At 42.7% G+C, this 24376-nt stretch overlaps 1 protein-coding gene across 3 annotated transcripts in view; it reads left to right on the top strand.

Moving 5' to 3' along the window:
* The window catches only part of dbf4 (DBF4-CDC7 kinase regulatory subunit), an 80420-nt gene that overhangs the window by 50982 nt on the left and 5062 nt on the right, over positions 1–24376 (top strand). For 2 of the 3 annotated variants that reach the window (XM_070881343.1, XM_070881342.1), the window contains exons 7-12: positions 1816–1886; positions 5814–5859; positions 8106–8151; positions 9568–9699; positions 11821–11953; positions 21691–21809. In XM_070881343.1, the coding sequence (XP_070737444.1) occupies positions 1816–1886; positions 5814–5859; positions 8106–8151; positions 9568–9699; positions 11821–11953; positions 21691–21809 (547 nt within the window). The remainder of the gene's footprint in view (positions 1–1815; positions 1887–5813; positions 5860–8105; positions 8152–9567; positions 9700–11820; positions 11954–21690; positions 21810–24376) is intronic. The other variant, XM_070881344.1, reaches the window with a different exon arrangement.

Raw genomic sequence — 24376 nt, forward strand, 5'->3', positions numbered from 1 at the left:
TGCACATTATTGTGGAAGGAGCTGGGTTGATTGACAGAACAACTGATTTTTCCCTTCTGCTTTCGTAGGTTAATTAAATATTAATCCCGCTGTTTAAAAGACATTCACCATACTTTCCAACTTCCCAAATCTGTAACTCCAAAAACTGGACATTTTGCGCATAGCTCATGGAGTCATCCTGAATCCGGAATTATTGTCTGAAAACTGGGCATTTTGAGGCAAATCCCAAAATCCAATTCGGTTGAGGATTCCAGATTTCAGACAAAATCAAGACTGAAATCTGGAATCCTTGACCGAATCCATGCCGGATTTTGGGTTTTGCCAAATTCGGACCTTGCCGCTCATAACCCAGCACGGATTTGGTCAAGGATTCCGGATTTCAGACTATTGATTTTCTTGTCTGAAATGCAGAAAAACTCACAAACCGGAACAGAATCAGTCCCGAGAATTACGGATTTCGGACGTTGTACCTGTGTTAACTACTTTGGGAGTCCATTCAATAGAGCTACTATTCTATGTGGGTAAAATAATTATTGAAATGCTTTAGGACTAATTGGAATCTCTTACTATTTACATAATCTGTCAGTAGGCCTTTCTTAAACCCTAGTTTGATGCAGCATCTGTGAGCGATTATGGATTTGACAAGTACTGTTGCGATGCGTAGGGAGAAGTATAGCTTTTTTAATTGATCAAAGGTAAGTGGAGAGAGATGTTGCAAAATGAAGGTAAAATTAAACAGGAAAAAAAAAATTGCCCGTTGTATGATATACTAGAGTTTAAAAAAGAAAGCAAATTTTAGAGAAGTTTCTCTTTATATGTATAATTTTGGCAGCACTGTTTTTGAATCTTTGAGGTACAATTTAAAGTAATTTTGGATGCTTTTTCAAAAAAGTGCTAGAGTTATAGATGACTAATTTTTCTTTTGAGAACTTTGACAAAATCCAGAGTAATTGCAGGAGCACCACCAAATGCTGCTGTTGCAGTTAGTGGAAACCAGATCAGTATAATTTTCTGAATATGGATGCAAATGCAGTTTAATTTTCCAGTTTCACTGACCACTATACTTGACTGCAAGTTTCTGTATGTGGGCTTTTAATATCACTGAAGTGATTTTGGTTAATTGAGGGTTGAATGATGTGGTTTGCAGATACTGTGAATAGGCCCAAACAACAAACCTTTTTAACTGTTAAGGATGCTGTTATCCTTTATATGCTATGCACAGCACACACAATTCTACTGCTTATTCAGTTTTGAGATGAAAATATGAAGCTTTTGCATATATTTAAAAAATGCTATGCTGCAAAAATTTCTGCAGTATTTATTAAAGCAGATTAAAATAGGTCATGTTAAGTAAACTTAACTTGTAAACATAACATTTGTAGCACTTATCTAAACTTTTACTTATAAAACTGTTATAATGTGAAGTCAAGCTGGACTTCTTTGAAGTTTCTAATGTTAGATGTGTGCTGATTATCACGACCGCTCTTTTCAAATATTAAAAATTTCACCAGAGTTGGGAGCTGATGTATTTAAGCATGCATGCACAAAGCTATCCTTTCCCTGATTTAAGAGTGAAACAACTTGACTTACAAGTGTAAGTGCCACATATGGAAAGCTACATTGTTTTTGTTACAGCATACAAGTAATCTGATGTTCATTATATTAAATAAAATGCATATGATGGAACTGGTTTGAGACGAAGGAACTTTTTATACATACCTTGATCACAAATATTTCTGTAATCTATCAATCTTGCCATTGGAGAGGTTTTTTTGTGCTGTTTATCTTTCTTTTATGCGACCTTAACGTTTTTAGATGTAAAAGCTTATATTGCAAGAAGGAAGGAGGCATTCGTAACCACAAAATCTGTTGGTGCTGTCAAAAGGGTAAGAAGACAACAATATTCTCCATTTTTGGTTTGTTAAACTTGATTAAAAAATGTATGTTCTTTTTCTCAGTTCATAATGATACCAAAGGCATCAAAAGTGACAGTTATAAAATAATACTGTGGTTAAGGTTGATGTATCCAAACTGCGACCCCCAACCACAGGCATCTCAGCCTTACTTATACATGTATGTATTTACTAAAAGTAAGACTTGGATTTCTACAGTGCCTTGCATGACCTCCGGACATTTCAAAGCGCTTTACAAACAATGAAGTACTTTTGAAGTGAAGTCATTGTTGTAATGTGGAAAACGTGGTAGCCAATTTGCGCACAGCAAACTCCCACAAACAGCAATGTGATAATGACAAGATAAACTGTTTTTATTATGTTGATTGAGGGATAAATATTGGCCAGGATACCGGGGATAACTCCTCTGCTCTTCAAAGACTCCAAGTAGTCTGCCTGAGAAAGCAGATGGGACCTCAATTTAACATCTCATCCGAAAGACGGCACCTCCAGCAGTGCAGCACTGCACAGGAGTGTCAGCCTAGGTTTATGTGCCCAAGTCCCTGGAGTGGGACTTGAACCCAGAACCTTCTGACTCAGAGGCGAGTGTGCTACCCACTGAGCCACAGCTGACACACTAGTTTGTACTGTTGAATTTTGTGAGTTCGAACAGGCTGTTTTCAATAGTGTTGCTTCATTGATGGATAAATCCAAAATCAAAACACCAAGATCTGTTGGTATCAGCAGTTTGAGATATATGCAAAACAATTGGAATATGCATTTAATCTTTAACACACACCCAAGGCACCATGATATTCACCTCTGCTATCTGCAAAGAGCAGCTTGGAAATCCCTGGGGCGGTGCACTGTTCTAGAATAGACTGGCGAATGATACTTAAAGGATTGACGGTGGATAAGCAATGGCAAACATTTAAGGATCACATGGATGAACTTCAACAATTGTACATTCCGATCTGGAGTAAAAATAAAACGGGGAAGGTGGCTCAACCGTGGCTAACAAGGGAAATTAAGGATAGTGTTAAATCCAAGAAGGGGCATATAAATTGGCCAGAAAAAGCAGCAAACCAGAGGACTGGGAGAAATTTAGAATTCAGCAGAGGAGGACAAAGGGTTTAATTACGAGGGGGAAAATAGAGTATGAGAGGAAGCTTGCTGGGAACAGAAAAACTGACTGCAAAAGCTTCTATAGATAGGTGAAGAGAAAAAGATTAGTGAAGACAAACGTAGGTCCCTTGCAGTCAGAATCAGATGAATTTATAATGGGGAACAAAGAAATGGCAGACCAATTGAACAAATACTTTGGTTCTGTCTTCACGAAGGAAGACACAAATAACCTTCCGGAAGTACTAGGGGACCGAAGGTCTAATGAGAAGGAGGAACTGAAGGATATCCTTATTAGGTGGGAAATTGTGTTAGGGAAATTGATGGGATTGAAGGCCGATAAATCCCCAGGGCCTGATAGTCTGCATCCCAAAGTACTTAAGGAAGTGGCCCTAGAAATAGTGGATGCATTGGTGATCATTTTCGAGCAGTCTTTCGATTCTGGATCAGTTCCTATGGACTGGAGGGTAGCTAATGTAACACCACTTTTTAAGAAAGGAGGGAGAGAGAAAATGGGTAATTATAGACCAGTAAGCCTGACATCAGTGGTGGGGAAAATGTTGGAATCAATTATTAAAGAATGAAATAACAGCGCATTTGGAAAGCAGTGACAAGATCGGTCCAAGTCAGCATGGATTTATGAAAGGGAAATCATGCTTGACAAATCTAGAATTTTTTGAGGATGTAACTAGTAGAGTGGACAAGGGAGAACCAGTGGATGTAGTGTATTTGGACTTTCAAAAGGCTTTTGACAAGGTCCCACAAGAGATTGGTGTGCAAAATTAAAGCACGTGGTATTGGGGGTAATGTATTGACGTGGATAGAGAACTGGTTGGTAGATAGGAAGCAGAGAGTCGGGATAAACGGGTCCTTTTCAGAATGGCAGGCAGTGACTAGTGGAGTGCTGCAGGGCTCAGTGCTGGGCCCCCACTGTTTACAATATACATCAATGATTTAGATGAAGGAATTGAGTGTAATATCTCCAAGTTTGCAGATGACACTAAGCTGGGTGGTTGTGTGAGCTGCGGGGAAAATGCTAAGAGGCTGCAGGGTGACTTGGACAGGTTAGGTGGGCAAATGCATGGCAGATGCAGTATAATGTGGATAAATGTGAGGTTATCCACCTTGGTGGCAATAAAACGAAGGCAGAATATTATCTGAATGGCGGCAGATTAGGAAAAGGGGAGGTGCAATGAGACCTGGGTGTCAGGGTACATCAGTCATTGAAAGTTGGCATGCAGGTACAGCAGGCGGTGAAGAAGGCAAATGGCATGTTGGCCTTCATAGCTAGGGGATTTGAGTATAGGAGCAGGGAGGTCTTGCTGCAGTTGTACAGGGCCTTGGTGATGCCTCACCTGGAATATTGTGTTCAGTTTTGGTCTCCTAATCTGAGGAAGGACGTTCTTGCTATTGAGGGTGTGCAGCGAAGGTTCACCAAACTGATTCCCGGGATGGCAGGACTGACGTATGAGGAGAGACTGAATTGACTGGGCCTGTATTCACTGGAATTTAGAAGAATGAGAGGGGATCTCATAGAAACATATAACATTCTGATGTAACTGAACAGGTTAGATGCAGGAAGAATGTTTCCGATGTTGGGGAAGTCCAGAACCAGGGGACACAGTCTAAGGATAAGGGGTAAGCCATTTAGGACCAAGATAAGGAGAAACTTCTTCACTCAGAGTTGTTAACCTGTGGAATTCTCTACCGCACAGAGTTGTTGATGCCAATTCATTGGATACATTCAAGAAGGAGTTAGATATGGCCCTTACGGCTAAAGGGATCAAGGGGTATGGAGAGAAAGCAGGGAAGAGGTACTGAGGTGATGATCAGCCATGATCTTATTGAATGGTGGTGCAGGCTCGAAGGGCCGAATGGCCTACTCCTGCATCTATTTTCTATGTTTCACTTCTGAGCTCTGGGCTGGAATCCCAGATAAGATGAAAATCTCTCTGTTGCTTTTAAGAGTCCTATGTGAAATTAGTTTGGGAAATCTCAAACCAGTTCAGTTAGCCATGAACCATAGCACAAAACAGTCTATAAGTTGCCAATAAAATTGCATTCTGGGCCTTAGGGAGGCCACAAGGAATGGTTATCAAGGAAAATAGAAGAATTCAAACAGGTATCATGTTTTTTAAGAAAAAAGGAAGGAAGAATTATACTATGTTTCTTGCCATAATTCTACCAAAAAAATGTCTGTTACTTTAGCATATTTCACACAGCTGTATATAAAGCCCTCCCTCTGCTCAGTAAGAAATGTTTTGACTGAGATACACTCTTTCATTATCCAATATGAAATAATGTTATAACTCAGGCTACTATGGAGAGCTGAACGGGTCTAAAATACGCAGTACTCTGGTCAGTTTCACCTCTGGTTTAAGATTGAAATGATTGCAATCACAGGAGGTCTAGGGAACCACAGAGGCTGACCGAAAGCGGGGGCGGGGGGGCTGTTGGAAAGGACTTAATGACAGATAATCGCACTTTAGCGAAGTATAAACAGCTTTTTAAATTGCCTAAAATAGCCAGCCCGCTAATTACAGTTTAATCGCCGCTTTTGTAATTGACTCCTTTGATAGTGCCATTTGCCCGACCTCGGTGGCTTGCCCAGATAAGCAGGGACGGTATAACTGATGGGAACTGTATGTTGGTTACTTACCTTTTTGGTTTTATCACCCACTACGTATAGCAGGCAAACCATGTTAACACCAACGTGCCCGATATAATCGGTGGGGGCTGTACTTGAATACTGCCTTGTTTTGAGAAACAGTATTTATCAAATGTTTTGTTTTTGTTTAGGAGAAAAGCAATCGAACGGTTCAATCTAATAGCCATAGAACGAAAGGTAGGTATTTTACACTAACTATTTCTTGCAGGGGCTATATACAAGAGTTCTTTATTGGGAGTGAGTGAGAAGGAGACAGAGCACTGTTGAAGAGGCAGTTTAAGAGACAGGATTTTAGGGGCCCCCTATAATGGAATTAAAGACAAGCTTCTGTGCAAAGGAGCATAAGGAGAAAGCTGAGCTGTACAGCTAGAGAAGAATGCTCAAATAGAATGGGACAATACTGTGGAGGGATTTGAAAGCGTGAGTAAAGAACTTGAAGACCGGAAGCCAGTAAAGTTTTTCCGAGGACAGGGTGATGGTGTATAAATGAACTTGGGCCAAGGACTTCTGGATTGAGAAGCGTGGAGGAGAGGAAGTACTGTAACTAAATCCCACTCACTACACAACAGCCACCACCCACCCCCTGTAATCCTTAATACCAGGTACCTATCTCCAAGTCCAAGTCGTGCATTTTGCGAACTACCTTGCTTTGTAACCTCAGCTTTAATCATGGTAATTGGGATAACAATGAAATAGGTAAAGGAATATGTATGAAAATAAAGGCCACTCATTTACAGTTTTCACAGAATAATGGACAAAGTTGTGAAATGCAATCCGTAAAACACCAGTAAAAATTCCAAAATAATGTAAACTATTTTGACTTATTCAGTCACTGTTACACAATGGTTCTCCATGGCATATAACACCTTTTGTTCCTCCAACTCTGAGCACTATTATGGGAGATCTGATAGTCATGTATTAAAAGCTGACATGTACTACTTGTCTTGTTACACTGGCATCAGACCTGCATTATGCAGATTTATTTCACATCAAGTGGCTGAGATTGTGCATTCATAAATGATTATACTTGCTTCAGCTGATCCATTTAGCTGATCTAAAAATTTGCTAACTTTTCTGCTCAGTTAATTTGGGCCAGATCCCTTTTTATCTTGCTGAACTTTGCTTTTTTTCCAGCCAATTACACTGACTTGCACTTCTCTTTTCGCATTGAACCGAACCATGTTATGGTCAATATATTCCAATTGTTCCCATCAGTTATTTATTCCTCTTCATTTTCCAAAGCTAACTTCTAAGCAATGCAATCCTTGTATTAAAAACATTCAAACATACTGATCTTGGAATCTGTTCTGGATACATTCTGAAAAGCATGTAACTTCATGCATTACGTTTGTTCCACTCTAACTTGGTTCAATTAAAGTCATCCATGCCTTACATGGTATGCCGCTTGACCTAAAGCAATTTATCATTTGAGTTACCAGGAGCAACACTACAGAAGATCCACCAGTATTTGAAAACAGTTTGATAACCTATTGATTGAATACCAAATAAGGAATTTGTTTTCCATACTTTAAATGGATTTTAAAGTGCTAACCTCTTTGTACGTCGTAGATCAATGTATATAGATTTCTTAACAGATGGAAGCTACCGATACATTAATATTTGATACAAAAGTGCTCATTTTAGAAAAAATAACCAACATAAGAAAAATTATAGTGAGAAACAATGTGGAAAAACGTATGCTATCTAGTCTGATTTAAGCTTTATTGCAAAGGGAAGTCTTGCTACAGCTATATAAGATATTGGTGAGGCCAGACTGGAATGCTGCGTGCAGTTTTGGCTTCCATATTTACGAAAGGATATACTTGCTTTGAAGGCAGTTCAGAGAAGGTTTACTAGGTTGATTCCGGGGATGAGGGGGTTGACTTATGAGGAAAGGTTGAGTAGGTTGGGCCTCTACTCATTGAAATTCAGAAGAATGAGAGATGATCTTATCGAAAATATAAGATTATGAGGGGGCTTGACAAGGTAGATGCAGAGAGGATGTTTCCACTGATGGGGGAGACTAGAACTAGAGGGCATGATCTTAGAGGCCATTTAAAACAGAGATGAGGAGACATTTCTTCTCTGAGGGTTGTAAATCTGTGGAATTCGCTGCCTCAGAAAGTGGTAGAAGCTGGGACATTGAATAAATTTAAGACAGAAATAGACAGTTTTTTAAACGATAAGGGGTTGTGGGGAGCGGGCGGGGAAGTGGAGCTGAGTCCATGATCAGATCAGCCATGATCTTATTGAATGTCAGAGCATGCTCGAGGGGCCGTATGGCCTACTCCTGTTCTTATTTCTTATGTTCTTATTAAGCTCATTAGTTTTGCCTAACAGTACTCAAATTTTACACTCCTTTCGAGAAAAAGGTCTGACATTTTTGTTTTTATGTTCATCTAAAACGTGTTTATAATTAAAAGCAGGAAGACTGAAGAAACCTTTTATCAAAGTTGAAACAATAAGCCGGTAAGCTAATTGTATCTAGATTAAAATATGGTTTTAATGCAATCACTATTCTCAGCAATTGGCTGGCATAGCATAATAGCTAACATTTTCATGTTTAATTTGGTGAAAGTTTTTATTAATTGAATTGAATTTAAGAATCAAATGAATTTCAATTTCATGTTAACAAGTTCTAACTGAAATGGTTCATTTAAAGGCAGAATAAAGGATGATACTAAGATATTTAGATCAATAATATATGCAATATATATGAAATATACTTGAAAGAAGTTGTATATAATGTCACTAAACCTAGAGCCATCTAGAATCATGGATCATGATTTTAGTGGGGGGGAACATGAAGTATGCGAGTGTGCCTGGTAATGGGCGGCACACCCAGATGGGTCAGGGACAAGGAGACCCTTCTGATATTGATCAGGGCCTCATTGGAATAAAACTCCCTGGAGATTAGGCTGCAGCTGGGGACCCGTGGGTGACGGGGTTGCAGTGCAATTGTGTTGAAATTGGGGAGCAATCTGGGGATTCCCTTTCGTGATCAGAGGTTGGGGTAGGCTGGGGATTTCCTTTTCACATTGTGGTCTGAGGGGGAATGCCGGGACTAAGGATGCCCAAGGACTCCTTGTGGGACAGGTGGGAACACTCTGTTCCTGCTGGCCCACGAGGAGCTCAAAAAGAGGTAAAGTTTTATAACTTATCTGGGCCTCTTTCGGTCAATCGACTCCTCCCACCATGTTTCTGCTGCCGGGCAGCGCAAACCACCCCGTGTGGACCTTTGATGTCATCGGGCCGCAACCTTTTAAATCTTAAATAAGCCCCCGCCTGCTTTTCGTGGGAACATCATCCAGGGCCTGAATTGCCGCTGTTAATATTAAGGCCATTCCTGCCTGTTAAAATCGAGGCCATAGAATCATGCAATACAGAAGGAGGCCATTCGGCCCATCGTGCCAGCTCTTTGAAAGACCTAATTAGTCCCAAACCTCTGCAAATTTTTCCTTTTCAAGCTACTATTCAATCTGCTTCTGCAGTGCATTCCGGATCATCCTAACTCGCTACAGAAAAAATAATTCTCCTGCTCCCGCCCACCCCGCCCTTCACCCAGGTTATTTTTCCAATCATCTTAAATCTGTGTCCTCTAGTTACTGACCTTCCTGCCAAGGGAAACTGAAACTATCACAAATATTAATAGATTTGAACACCTCTATTAAATCTCCCCTTAACATTCTCTGTTCTAAGGAGCCCTAAATTGTGGAAAGTCAATTTAGGATTCTGAGCTTTGGGATGTCTGTGCTGCAACTACTTGGTCATTGTGTTAAAAGGGATATTAAAGCTCATGAACTGCTGTCAGCTGCTAATTGTGAAGACTCTGAACTATTTTCTATTTATACAAATAAATAAATATTAAAATTCTGCTTTATCCAGCCATTACAGACCATTGTACATACAGTTGGACTGCTACCCAGAGATCAACTACCATGGTCCAAATCCTTGCAGTCCTTTTGATTTGGACAAGAAAAGCAAGGGCAGCGATAAGCAAAATAAAGGAAAGGCTAGGTATGTAAATATTTAGCGTTTACATTCAATTAATTTGCAGTAAAATAATATGATTTCAACTTGATTGTAATATATAATCAGGGATGCTTGCTGTTACAATTTTGTTTCTTACACTATATGTTTTCCTCCGGTTCATTAGAGAACACCCCTGTAATGACTTGAATGGGGGAGAATTTTAACCTAAAAAAACTGGTGTGTTCGAGTCGGGTGGGAAGTTCAAGTGTTTAAAAATCCGAATCCCGACCAAAACCTGCCTCCAAAATCCCCGCTTCTGGTTTTAATGGAGGCGGGACAGCTGGCATGCCTCAGATTTAACCACCATTTTAAATTTAACAGTGGTTGGTTGGGCTTTGCAGGCCTTGTGAAACCCACCAACTAATGGAAGGTGAGGACTGCCTTTACACTTAGCTCCTGGATTTAGCGTCACTGCCTAACCACCCCCCACCCCCTGGTGATCGCAGAGTCCCCACAAGGCCTATTCTTCCGCACCCCTAGCCTCCGATTGGTTTCCCGGCCTGCCCCCAACAATGATTTTCATCTCCCCCTTGATGTTTTCTACCCCCCCCCCCCCCCACCGATGCTCCTCCTGCCTCTCCCAGTTCCCCAACTGCTTCCGAGCCCCGGCACGCTCAACCCGCCATAGGATTAAAACTCAGATCAGATGGTGCCATTACTTCATATCTGAGTAAATGTAGTGAGCACAGAAGCCAGAGAACCCATCTATTTTGGCTTATGGATATTTCACATGCCTCGAATTGGGGACGTGAAAACATAAGCACACTCTCAGACTATTGCTTTGGCTATAAACTATTAAACAGATTTATTCAATGTTAAGCAGATAACTGAATAGTATTGAATTCAAATAATAGATTTACAATAATTACAGATTAACCTACCTGAAATCTTGAAAACAAGAAAGATGCTTCTGCACTGACTATGTGTCGGTTCATTACCGTGGAGTTTCTGGGCTCCCTAATGTTGTCAGTTTTAGAATGACTGGTGAGCTGGATGAAGGCGACCTGATATAAACCCACCACTGGAAACTCCTGGCTATAGAGTTGGCTCTTAAATAGACGACAAAGAATCAGAGCTGTGCCCAACTCACAAATGTGACTCAGGTCTTCCCTTGATTCTTGGGGCAAAGCAAATAAAAATATTTGCCTATACAAATGCAGCTGCCATTTACAATAGAGTTCAAAAATGTCTCTCAGCCTGTCTACCTAATTGTGACATAAAATTGATTTTTGAATTTTTCTGTTTGAAATGTTAAAATTTTTATTGCTAGAAACTGCATATGAGGAGTTAAATCTCGTTTATGCAGGATAATTCATCACTGGAAAATCCATGAGCTCAAGGCACCAGATAGGCTGGCTATGGAAGGCTTCATAAGATTCAGATTGCTAATACGTGACACATGTAATATTGAAAAGGGAATTGTTGCCTTTATTTCAGTGTGCCTTCAAAGAATGTTGAATGACGTATCTGAGCTGACTTTATGCCAGTAAATGCTTGTGAAATGCTGTGTTTATTGCGTCGGCCAGCAGAGAAACTAGGCTAGTATTGAAACCGTAGCATGTTTCACAGCTTAAGAACTGGTCTTCTGTTTTGGAGTCTATATATAGATAGAAAATGATTGGATCTTCATTTTATGTATGGAGTGAATAGTGAAATGCATGACGAACTGTCTTATATTACACTATCGAAATATAGTTTAGAGCCTGATTCTTAGAGGGTTGTCTTGGGATCTCTGGGTCTCACTGTCACTTATCTAGATACTGGAAAAAAAAAGGTACACTAAAAGGAGTCACAAGATCTACATATAAGAGATGAAGTTGAATCCAAGAAAATATTTAGTGTAAAAACCCCAAAATGTGACGCTGACAGCAGTGTGTAACTAACCAAATTGAATAGAACAATAGATGTCAGGAACTGCTTCTTGGAAGCAATATCTTTGAAGTGACATTGTAGATCAGACCATACTGTGTAATCTCTGTGGCTTAAAGAAGTGTTTAGAAATAACTAACGTTCAAATGACTATCATACCTGAATGCAAAATATAAAAATATATTTTTATTTAAAAATATACATTTAGTTATTTTCTATTTCTCTGTATTCAAACAGAAGTAAAGGCCACAAAATGGCTTGCAGTGAAAAAAATGGTAAAATGGACACAAAAATTATGGAAACATTAAAAGAGAAGAAAAAGAAGGGTTATTGTGAATGCTGCATGATGAAATATGAAGATTTAAAAATTGTAAGTGTTAACTCCAAACTCTTAATTATTTTTGCATAACTTACACTTCTTGGATATATTGTAATAGAATGGCATCAACAGGTTAAACACTGATTAAATAATTACCTGGAAAAGGGGATCGAACACAGTAAAGTCGAATGAAAGGGAATAAATAAGTTTAAATTGTTTCATCTTTGTAAGTGTCAAAACTAGTATGATAATTAAATAATAGCAAAAAAATAGATCTGTTAAATGGTAATAGATTGCATATTAACAAAATCCCTGAAGATATATTTCTTGGTATTGTGATATGTAAAATTACAAAGTGCTTGTTCCGAGCCAATCATCTGTTCATATTCAATTTGGCTACTAAAGAGAACCAGAAAATTTGAATAGGTTAAATGTAATCTTTGATTATACATTGTGTTAAAGTTGTATTATTAATCTAAAAATGAAAATTCAACACACCTCTAAATAATTAGCACCTCCATACCAATTTGCCACAGAAGTAACAAGGCATGGGAAGATGCTCCTAAATTTCACACATGATTGAATACAGAAGAAAAACCTCTGGGGGCAAAATTAAGTTTTATCTGTTTGAACATTTAGCGCATGGCGAGATGGGCTGCAAAATTGTGGGAAATTGGGCACTCTCGCCTCAAATAAAGGGAGGTGGTGTCTGAGGCACTGGCTGCAGTGGGGCGCTGCAGGGGCATGATTTACAGAGCTGCACCCAATTTCAACTGACTTTCATTCAGCGATAATCAGCCTCCTGCTCATTCCAGCTCTAGGGTATATCGTTTCAGGTATCACCTGGTCATTTTCATCATTGCTGGAGTTGACTGAAAGGTAGAGGGAAGGTTTGTGATGGCTGCTCCAATATCTTTTAGAAGGGCCACTCGTTTCAATGACCTGGCATTGGAGATATTGGTGGGGCAGTGGAGAGGAGGAGGGATGCACTTTTCCCTCCATCTGGGAGAAGGCCAACGTCACAGGTTTTTAGGGCCATGTGGGCAGAGGTGGCCACGGAGGTGTCAGCAAGCACCGTGGTCGACAGAAGCCCAACACAGTGCCGGAGGAAATTCAACAATCTCAGTCAGGTGGTCATGGTATGTGCATGTTTGCACACCTCTTGCATACCAACCTCTGAGCCTCTGTCTGTGCACACTCTGCAAACCAGCACTTAACCCAGCAGTCAACCACTAACCATCTCTACCTACTCACAGTCACTTCCTCATTTCACGCCTTGCCTACACTCACAGCTATTTAACCACAGCAGGCATTTCTTCCACATACATAACTGGACTCTTACTCACGCAGGTCCTTTTCTTTTGCAGGCCAAGATGGCACACGACAGAAGGAACCTCGGGAGCCATCTCCCCGGAGGGCAAGTTCGCACGCAAGTTCTGCTGCACAGGACTCGGATGAGGACCTGGATGGGGAGCAATACACACACCAGATGATGGGTGCCCGGGAGCCTGTCGGAAGTGGTAAGGAGCGTGGAGGAGTCCGCCTCCTGCATTGAACACAGCTCTGCGCATGGAGCCTATCATTGCCAGTGTGCAGGCGATTGGCGATTCTGAGAGACCGTGCAGATCCAGACCTCATGGTGCATGTCATGGGCGATGTAGTAGCTTCCATTGCGGCACAGGTGGAGACAATGCAACGTCTTGGTGCTGTAATGGAGTCAATGATTGCTTGCATGGAAGCTCAGACTGCTCTCATGCAGTCTCAGCTTGATGCCACGCAATGTCCTGGTGCTGTCATTCACTCTCAGCTGCATGCCACACGAGCTCTGACTGCTGCCATCACCGCTGGGTCCCCCACAGTCGACTGGGGATCTCACGGTGTCACAGCAGCCCGGCAATCTGTCCTGCAGCAGATTGGTGGGGTGCTGAGGTGCTGCCCCGGGGGAGTGGCAGTGGGTCAAAGAAGCAGGAACCTGCTGTCCTTTCTCAGGATGACAGCATTCCTGATCCTACCACTGCCACTCCGCCATTGCACTTGGCGCTGCCTGTCACTCAGCCAGCCCAGACCACCGCCGCCAGCCTGAGGTGATGCAGTCAACAGCTGGGCCTTCTAAGCCCAGAGCTGGTCGAGGGCGTCCTGGAAGGCCATCTGTAGTCTCTGGCCCCGACACACAGCAGCCTTCCACCAGCCATGCTGCAGCCACAGGGGCACACTGCGGAGAAATATTAGAATAGCTCAACGAAAGAGGGGATATAAGGAAATACACATTGGTGATGAATAAATACACAGTTATACATTTTATTGTTGTTTGATAAATGTTGATTGGAATGTTTAATATTTGCTGTTGTCTCATTTCAATCTTGGGTCTTTGGTACGGAAGGGCAAATTGATGTGGTGATGGGGTTGTCCACAGGAACCGGGAAGTGGGATTGAAATCCGTGGAAACTAGCTCTGATGAGGCGGTCGCAGACCTCCCTTGCAGCATCGCGATGGAGTCGCTGCCTCCTCCGTCGCGGCTGTTGCTCCTGCTCCTCCCCGTCCTCCTGCTGTTGCTCCTGGTCCACCTCCTCCTGAGGTGGTGCGGCTACGCCTGGTGGCAATGGTGATGCCCTCATGATGGTCAGGTTGTGCAGCATGCAGCAGATGACGACGAATAGGGACACCCACTCAAGCGAGTATTGCAGGACTTCTCCCGAGCAGTCAAGGCAGCGGAACTGTTGCTTCAGCACTCCGATAGTCTGCTCAGTGATGTTCCTGGTGGTGGCATGGTACGAGTTCTGGGCAGGAATGGTGGGGTTGTGGAGGGGAGTCATGAGCTAGGTGGATAGTGGATAGCCCTTGTCTCCAAGCAGCTAGCCGCGAGCTTTATTTGGGGCTGGAACAACTATCTATCGCCGGATGAAGGCATCGTGGCTGCTGCCAGGGGTGGCAGGCATTCACGGTTAGTATTCTGCATGTGTGGTCGCACACCAACTGGACATTCCGTGAGTAGTGATCTTTGCGGTTACGGAAGAGCTCAGGATTGTGATGCGGTGCCCTCACACGACGTTGGTGCAGTCAATGTCACCCTGCACCATGAGGAAACTAGCTCTCCTGGCAAAGACACATGCACACTCGTGTTGTTTCTTTCTGCTCATGGGGAAGGAGATCATAAGAAATAGGAGCAGAAGTAGGCCATCTGGCCCTTCGAGCCTGCTCCGCCATTCAATAAGATCATGGCTGATCTGATCTTGGCCTCAACTCCACTTCCTTGCCCTCTCCCCATAATCCTTGGCTCAAAAAATCTGTCTATCTCCACCTTAAATATATTCAATGACCCAGCCTCCACAGCTCTCTGAGGTAGAGAATTCCAAAGATTCATGACCCTCCTGAGAGAAGAAATTCTTCCTCATTTCCGTTTTAAATGGGCAACCCCTTATTCTGAAACTATACCCCCTAGTTCTAGATTCCCCATGAGGGGAAACATCCTCTCTGCATCTACCCTGTCAAGCCCCCTCAGAATCTTATATGTTGCAATAAGATCACCTCTAAGTCTTCTAAACTTCAATGAGTATAGGCCCAACCTGCTCAACCTTTCTTTAAGATCAGTCCCTCCTTCTTACAGGGCATCTGTGACCTCGCAGATGGAGCAATGGACGGCAAACTAGGAAATATTGGAGATGTCTCCTGTTGCTTCCTAGAAAGATCCATTAGCATAGAAGTTGAGTGCAATGGTGACCTTGCCTGCCACTGAGCCATCCTCACTCTGGTCTGAGGCTTGAGGTCTGGTTGCAGCAGATGGGAGAGCTCTCTCTCTGACCGCGTCCTTGCTGAAACACAGCCTGCTCCTCAGTAAAATTGATGTAGGAGAACTGTTGCCGGAATACCCGGGGAGAGTAAGGCCTCCTGTTGCCATCCCTGTGGTGCCGCCTTCCTCTGGCAACATATTACTCTGGTTCTTCCAGTGCTGCTGCCTCTGGTTCTCCATGTCCTGCTGCCTTTCTTTGTCTGTACATCTCCCTGTGGCCTGCTCTATGGACCTCTCCCTGTGGTGCTCCCTCTCTTAGTCTTTGCCTTTCTCTGTCCCTCTCTCTATGCCTTTCTCTCTGTAATTGACTGTGCCTTTGACTTCGTCTAAGCATCCTTTGACGGTGACGTCGGAGCAGGAGGTCGAATGCCCCCATGAAGCGACAGAAATGTTTTAACTTCAAAACTACCATGAGTTATACAGGGGAAAAGTTGGGAGGCAGAAGACACTCTGAGGTAAAAATCGCTGCTATCGGTCCACCAGCCACTCTGCCTATCTGTTGGAAAGCAGAAAAAGTAATGACCGCCAGAAAATAGTTTCCAAGCTGGCACCTTTAAATAGATCTGCTCCACCTGGTTCCTGACTGCAACTCGACAGCTGAAACTGTTGTTGTCATTGCCAGGCGCTAAGGTAGGTTGCGCAGGGCAATTTAACTTCCGGGGCGGTAAGGGGGCAATGTGCACGGCGATAACATCATCATCATCACCGCACGCAGCCCAGTGGAACATTCCCGACAGGAGCGGGGCACTACCTCGCAGCGCCTCTGCAAAACCCCCATCCAATTCCGCTTGGGGCGATTTTTGCGCCGCGCCCGGGCGAAAACCATTAGTGCTTCCCAACTCCCGTCAATAAAAGGGACAATTTCGCCCCCTATATTTTTTTTTAAATATTGGTATAATCTGAACATCTAAGCAGGGAAATTAATTCTACAAATAAGTAGAATTAACTTTCGATATCGATAATCTAATCAGTTGGGTAGGTAAAACTATAATATGTTATAAGGATCAATATCAGAAAGAAAGAAAAGAGAACTGGATATGCAGAAATCTATTCATATTACTTGCAAGGTGGCAAATTATTTTACTTTTCAACTCATCAGATCAAATCTAGTTTTAATTCCAGTTCGGAACAGGATAGACCATTCATGCTCTCGAGCCTGTTCCGCCATTCAGTTAGATCATGGCTGATCTGTACCTCATCTTCATTTATCTGCCGTTCTTTCATATCCATTGATAATGTTGCCTAATAAAAAATATTTTGACCTTTCATAAAAATTTCAACTGACCCAGCATCCACATCTGTGATGTCATTAGGACCCTGATGCAATTTTAATATGCAAGAACAGGAACCTTCTGAGTAAACCTAGTGGGACTGGTTTCCAAAGGGCCATTGGAAGCAGTATTTAAAGGTGCACTGATCTGCAAGCACTCAGATCGTGGGTAGCTGTTTGCTATTGCTTTTATTGGATTTGTACAGGAGAGTTTGTCTTGGAGATTGTTTTTTTTTCTACATCTATTCTGTTTAAACACCCTCAATAAATGCAGAGCTCATGATGGGGCCATTGTTGGAACTTTGAAGAGCAACAACTGCAGCCTGCCTTGCCACAAGGAGCAACAGATGGGCCTCTTACTCGACAACTAGTGGGGGACATTGCTCAAGAAGGCCTTACCCAGTCCATAAGATGTACAGGTCCAGAGTGAGTTTCCTGGATCTGTTGGAGGAGCAGTGCATATGAGGATGCTGTGCTTCTCCATACAGCTGTTACAGATCTCTGCTGCCTTCTGCAACAAAATATGCTGCCTCTGGGGCAGGAGGCCATACTTTACCTGTGGCAGTGAAAGTCACCACTGTGTTTAGCTTCTTCATCTCGAGTTCTTTCCAGGATGCTACAGGGGACATTTTCTGCACCTCTCAAGCTGCTATTCATGACTGCATCAACCATTAACCTTTTGCCAGGGCCAACGCCTGCGTAGGCTTCCCAGTGGACTTCAGCGGTCAGAATGAAACTGCTCTAGGATTTGCGGCAGTGGCTGACTTCAGCGATAGACTCCACACACAGCCATCAAAGCACCAGAAAACCAGCCAGCAGCACCTAACAGGAAAGGATTTAATTCCATCAGTGTGCTGCTGGTCAGTGATCACTGCCACAGAATAATGCAGGTTTGTGCCAGGTTTTCAGGCAACTGTCATTCCTTCATCCTACACTAGTCGACCATCTCTCCACTATTCTACCGTCAAGGAAAGTCAGAGGACGGCTGCTAAAAGACAAAGGATATCCCCTCCACTCATAGCTTATGACTACCCTCCATAACTCCAGCATGCCAATGCAGATGAGGTACAACCAATGCTATGGAAACACCAAGATGATCATGCACACACAAGTTAGTGATATGCACTCCTGGTATGAAGGTTTCAGCTGCAGCATCCATGGAGACAGTGTAACCTTTAAGCTGCACGACCGCACGGTGCTCCTGGGAAGCTTGCTGGCTTTTTCATTGTAACAACCGCGCATGCATGGAATTTTGAATGGCCTGTGCAACCCCGTAAAGGGGCCATGTATGGCCAAAACAAATGACAGGGAACATTGCATGAAGGTATCCACACATTCCATGCTGCACTGCAGAATGCTGGTGCTTTGTGACAGAATACCACACAGGCTGGCAGTGGACTCTTCCAAACTTTCATGGTAAGGCAGTACATTGTACAACTGCGTGTGTGCCGAAGGAATGTTCTTTTGAAGGCTGAGCCTCTGATGTCAGCATCTGCACCTTCCTCAGCAGAGCTTGGAGCCGAGCTTACCCTCTGCCTTCTCCGGAGCTGTCTTTTCCTCTAGTCCCTGTTCCTGCTCACTCGTGCTGGGTGCTGCGCCAAACGCTGACCTCTCTAACTCACTCACTAGCCCAACCGAGGTGCCAGTCTCTGTGTTGGAGCTTGGGAGGGATAGAGCTTGTGACGGTGCTTTTTCCAGAGGACTGAATCTCTTCCACAGGTTCCAGACGCTGAGAAGGACCTAGATAAAGTAAAAAAGGAATTAACATGGTAGTGACAGACTACATAGTAGCAGATTAAAGACTTCACAAGACAGCATGAATTGTCAAGCTGGTTAAATGTGTCAATGCTTGAGGTTAAAGGAAGGGTATGAGTGAATGCAGCCAACTTGCTCAGTTTCACTCCCAGGCTTGCCATCTTAGATGCATTTTGCACATAATGGGCCAATGATCTCTAGAGCTGCAGGCTCCATCTTGCTAAGGGCCTGCTAGCTGAGTCTCCCCTGGTCTTGCTCCTGCCTTGCATTGTGAGCTACTTTTTACTTGCAGAAAGAGAGGGGGAGATTTAATGAGTGGCTATTTCACAAGGATGTGGGGCTTCTTCATAGAAACATAGAAATTTATAGCGCAGAAGGAGGCCATTTCCAGCCCATCGTGTCCGCGCCGGCCGACAAAGCCGCACGGCCCTTGGTCAACAGCCCTGAAGGCTACATATAAACCTATGAACAATGGCGGAAAGGCAAAGAGCATCCGGCTCAACCAGTCCGCCCACACAATTGCGACACCCCATGTGTATATAATGTGTATGCTGAGGGAGAAGGAAGTTGCAAGCAGGATGGAGAGGTGTTCAGTGTAAAGAAAGTGGCTGGTCTATGAAGTTAGAGAGGTGTCATCAGAGCAGTTCGTTGCTACCAATTACTATAATGTGTGAACAAAATGCTGTTAGTGACTACTATGAAGATAACACGCAGAGGTGAGTATAATCGGATCGACAAAGAGAGGTGGTACAGTATCCCCTTGTGATTGGCAGAGAAGGGTGTGGTGCAGGTGAGGGGAGTGTTGGGAGTGGGGGATGGGAAAGTGCTGTTGTCAGGGGTAATACAGAAAAATTGAGATATGAAGACCCTTGCTGCTCTGTTCGGGTCATTAACGTTTCCCTACATTTAATTCAAGTCCTGGGAGTGATACCCCTGGAGCTAACCAACTCTGATACATCGCTTCAAGGCTACTGACTTCTGCTTTGGCATCTGAAGGACAAGGACGTCCCTCTGTCCTAACTTCTTCAACTAGGACCTCCAGGGATGTATCAGAAAACCTGGAGACTTTGGGCTCAATTTTCCCCGTTCATTTGCACCGTTTTTTTGGCGTATTTATTTTTTTCAAAATTTCCCCCTGCGCCCTGACTTAGTTATGATTTTTCTAGGCCAGTTTTTTTTTTAACGCCATGTCTGTGCCAGTTTTTTCAATTGTTTGCAGTTTGGCCAACATTTTTTTCCTCTTAGGTCGGCGTATTTGGCCACTCCTGAAAAACTTTCTGGTGAGTTAAGAAAACCAGCGCACATTCACAAATCTGCACTGAAAGACTCCATTGTTTTTAAATCGAAGATTTGGAGGGAGTTAAGAACACTGTCAAAATCAATAATAAAGTCAACTTACCCTCTCCCTCGAGTGTGGGCCCAGCTTGTGCAGTACTGATTGCTTTTTTCCAGGCAGGAACTATCAAAGCAGCAACTCTCTCTTCCAAGGGTGTCAGTGGGTGCAGATTTGCCGGGCCTCCTCCTATTCAAGTTCTTTCCCTTTTATTATGTGCCACCTTCCTCTGCAAAGATGAAAATGCAACTTTTTAGAGAGGGTGTCTTTCTGCTGAGTGGGACATACAGCTGGTCACATTTACAATTGCAATTCCATTGAAAAAATTAAAATATTACTTGCACTAACTACTTGACCAAGGTCCTGCCACTTATTTTTACACTGGCCTCCAGATCTCGTGGTGGTCACCATTGCGCAGTAATCTTCTGCAACTTGGTGACTTAGTCAGAGTTTCTGCAACTAACTTGGATATGGCCCTTACGGCTAAAGGGATCAAGGGCTAGGGAGAGAAAGCGGGAAAGGGGTACTGAGGTGAATGATGAGCCATGATCTTATTGAATGGTGGTGCAGGCTCGAAGGGCCAAATGGCCTATTCCTGCACCTATTTTCTATGTTTCCAGCGTTTCTTCATTTCTTTGGGTGGAACTTTTATGTGACCTCTGCTGGTGTCCAGCTCCTGCCATCTGTTTTCAGTAATAGTAACTAGTGCCTCCACTTCTTCCTGTAAAAAAATTCTTGGTTCTTGCACTGCATTGCATCTTGTATTGCTCCAGTTGTGATTTTCCCAATGCTCTCTCACAGCACTCCTTCTCACACACACAACTGGCTCTTTAAAAATAGCCGATTGCCAAATCCAAGCTGTATTGAGTATGCTCGTCCATTGGAACGACGTCAGAAACGTAACTTTTTTTTTCCCGCGCATGCGCAGAGGTGCGGCTTTGTTTTTAGGCGCAGACAGCAGGCTCCACACACCCCCCCCCCCCCCCCCGAGGTGACCGGACACGCTGCACAGTGCCAAATTCAAATTATACATCAGGGAAACTTTGGCAAAATATTTCTGGCCTAGAAAAACGGGTGTAACTCTGACAATACGCCAGAAAACGGGCCTGGGGAAAATTGAGCCGACTCCTCTTGCAGATTGCGATATTTCTAGAAAATACAGAGACCAATGTCAGTGATGTGAAAACAACCTCCTTTTTAAGAGGTGCAGTTATGCTTTAAATAGATCTCTGCAGACTCACTGAAAATACTTGCAAGTGGACAGAGTGCCCGTCACTCTCGATTGGAAGGGCAGACCGCCAATATATATTAATAAAATCCACTGGGCAAGCACACTGCCCACCCAAAACGCGCTGCCAGTTAAAATTCCCCCTATAATCTTTATCATATCAGCAAGTTTCATTAACTTTGGAAAAAGTTGTCAACAAATTTGGTTAATTGTGCTTAACTTATCTAAATATTATGTGCTAGTGTATATTTACAAAGCTGTAAACTGAGATTACGTGCTTACATCATCTGAGCCAGTGTTACACTGTTTCAGAAGCCTGATAATTTGGTGTGACATTTTAGAGCAGTATAATTCTGCTGCTGTTGCATTATTTTTGTCTGCTACAGTATCTTGACCCTTCTGTGTTTCTTTTTAGCATCTGAAAAGTGAACATCATAAAAAGTTTTCAGAGAGCACAGAATTTAATGTTGTGGATAAAATAATTTCCCAGTTTGATTGTGATTTTGTAGAATTCCAAAGAGATACAGTGAAAAGGTAAGAATTCTGTTTCTGCATTACATTACTTGAAAGTATGGTATCCATCTCCGAATCATACTCCTAAAGGCAGTTTTCATCTTGATCATGCCTTTTCATTATTCAAATACATCAATTTTTTTTATATAGAAGATTGTACATGCTGTTGCAAATGTGTTCTACTGCTGCCTTGTAGAATTAAAATAATTGCTTTTGATTTGTAAACAAAATAATGTTTAATTAATCCTGTTAATAACTTTACACGGTCTAGATGTTTTTAATGAGTGGTCAGTGATCAGCCCCAAATCTTCCTCCTTTTCTACCTTTGCTGATTATACATCCAGTCATTGTTTGCCTGTTACAGCATATACATCCATTCGCCTGTATCCTCATTAAAATACATTTGCTGATTCTTCATCCATTACTTAATTTGTGCAAATTCCTTTGAATGCTTTTGAGCATTTTTGTAAAATTGACCTCCAACTATTGGTGAGGGGGAAGAGGGTGAGAGGGAGGGACCGGAGCGGAGGTGAGGGGAGAGGGAGGAGAGAGAGAGAGAGAGAGAAGGAGGGAGGGAGGACATCAGCGTTGATTCTATAGATGATGACGATGATAACAGTCTAAACAAGTACTGTTGCAATAAAAATACTAATTTGACTTTTGCGGGTATCTTCTCATTTATAATGACGAGAACCCATAACAATTCCCTGTGTGACGCCCTAAGTCTCTCTGCCCTCTGCAGAGCTTTTTCCTTTTTTTTCCATTACTGCCTGGTTTCCATTGTTAAAGACATTTATGGATAGCAAATTTACCATTAATACCATGATCGCTAATCATGTTTAATAGCCTCACTTAAAAATCCAATTAAATTAAATCCACGCGATAGCCTTTATCAGACTTCCGTTGAGACTATGATTGTGGCACATTATCTTCCCATTATCCTTCCTTGATTTCTTTATTGCACAACATGGTTAACCACAACACCCTCCTGCACCACCTCTCATAAGAACATAAGAAATAGGAGCAGAAGTAGGCCATTTGGCCCCTCGAGCCTGTCTGCCATTCAATAAACTCATGGTTGACCTGATCTTGGCCTCAACTCCACTTCCCTGCCCTTTCCCCATAACCCTTGACTCCCTTATATCTCAAACTGTCTATCTCCACCTTAAATATCCTCTCTGCATCCAACCTGTCAAGCCCTCTCAGAATCTTATACGCTTTAATAAGATCACCTCGAGTCTTCTAAACTCCAATGAGTATAGGCCCAACCTTTCTTCATATGACAACCCCTTCATCTCAGGAATCAACCTCATGAACCTTCCCTGAACAGCCTCCAATGCAAGTATATCCTTCCTTAATTAAGGTGACCAATACTGTGCACAGTACTCCAGATGTGGTCTCACCAATGCCCTGTACAATTGTAGCAGGACTTCCTTATTTTTATACTCTATCCCCCTTGCAATAAAAGTGAACATTCCATTTGCTTTCCTAATTACTGCTGTACCTGCATGCTAACTTTTTGAATTTCATATATAAGGACTCCCAGATCCCTCTGTACCAGAGCATTTTGTAGTTGCTCCCCATTTAAATAATAATGAGCTTTTTTATTTTTCTTACCAAAGTAGATAACCTCACATTTTCCCACATTATATTCCATCTGCCAAATTTTTGCCCACTCACTTAACTTATCTATATCCCTTTGCAGATTATTTGCGTCCTCCTCACAACTTGCTTTCCCACCTATCTTTGTATCATCAGCAAATTTAGCTACATTACACTCGCTCCTTCATCCATGTCATTAATATAAATTGTAAATAATTGAAGCCCCAGCACTGATCCCTGTGGCACCCCACTAGTTACAGTTTGCCAACCTGAAAATGACCCATTTATCCCGACTCTCTGTTTTCTGTTAGCAGGGATAGAGGATTGGCTAACTAATATATTACCCTCAACCCCGTGAGCTATTATCTTGTGCAGTAACCTTTTATGTGGCACCTTATCAAATGCCTTCTGGAAATCCAAATACACGACATCTAGTGGTTCCCCTTTATCAACCCTGCTCTTTCCATCCTCAAAGAACTCCAGCAAATTTGTCAAACATGATTTCCCTTTCATAAAACCATGCTGACTCTTGATTGCATTGTGATTTTCTAAATGTCCTGCTACTTCCTCAATAATAAACTCCAGCATTTTCCCAATGACAGACGTTAGGCTAACTGGTCTATAATTTCCTGCTTTCTGTCTCCCTCCTTTCTTAAATAGAGGCGTTTTGCGGTTTTCCAATCTGCTGAGACCTCTCCAGAATCCACGGAATTTTGGTAGATTACAACCAATGCTGCACTATCTCTGCTTCTGTTAAGATCCAAGGCTGCAGGTCATCAGGTCCAGGGGACTTGTCCACCTTTAGCCCTATTAGTTTGCTTAGTACTTTTTCTCTAGTGATAGTAATTGTATTAAGTTAACCCCCCACCCCCCCCCCCCCCCCACAATTGCCCCTTGATCATCAATTTTTGATAATTGGACTATACTCGCAATTGCATTCCTACCTTCACTACTGCAACCAGTATATCTCCAGCAGTGGCTTCCCC

This window comes from Pristiophorus japonicus, chromosome 5 (genome assembly GCF_044704955.1).
Source record: "Pristiophorus japonicus isolate sPriJap1 chromosome 5, sPriJap1.hap1, whole genome shotgun sequence".
NCBI lineage: Eukaryota > Metazoa > Chordata > Chondrichthyes > Pristiophoridae > Pristiophorus > Pristiophorus japonicus.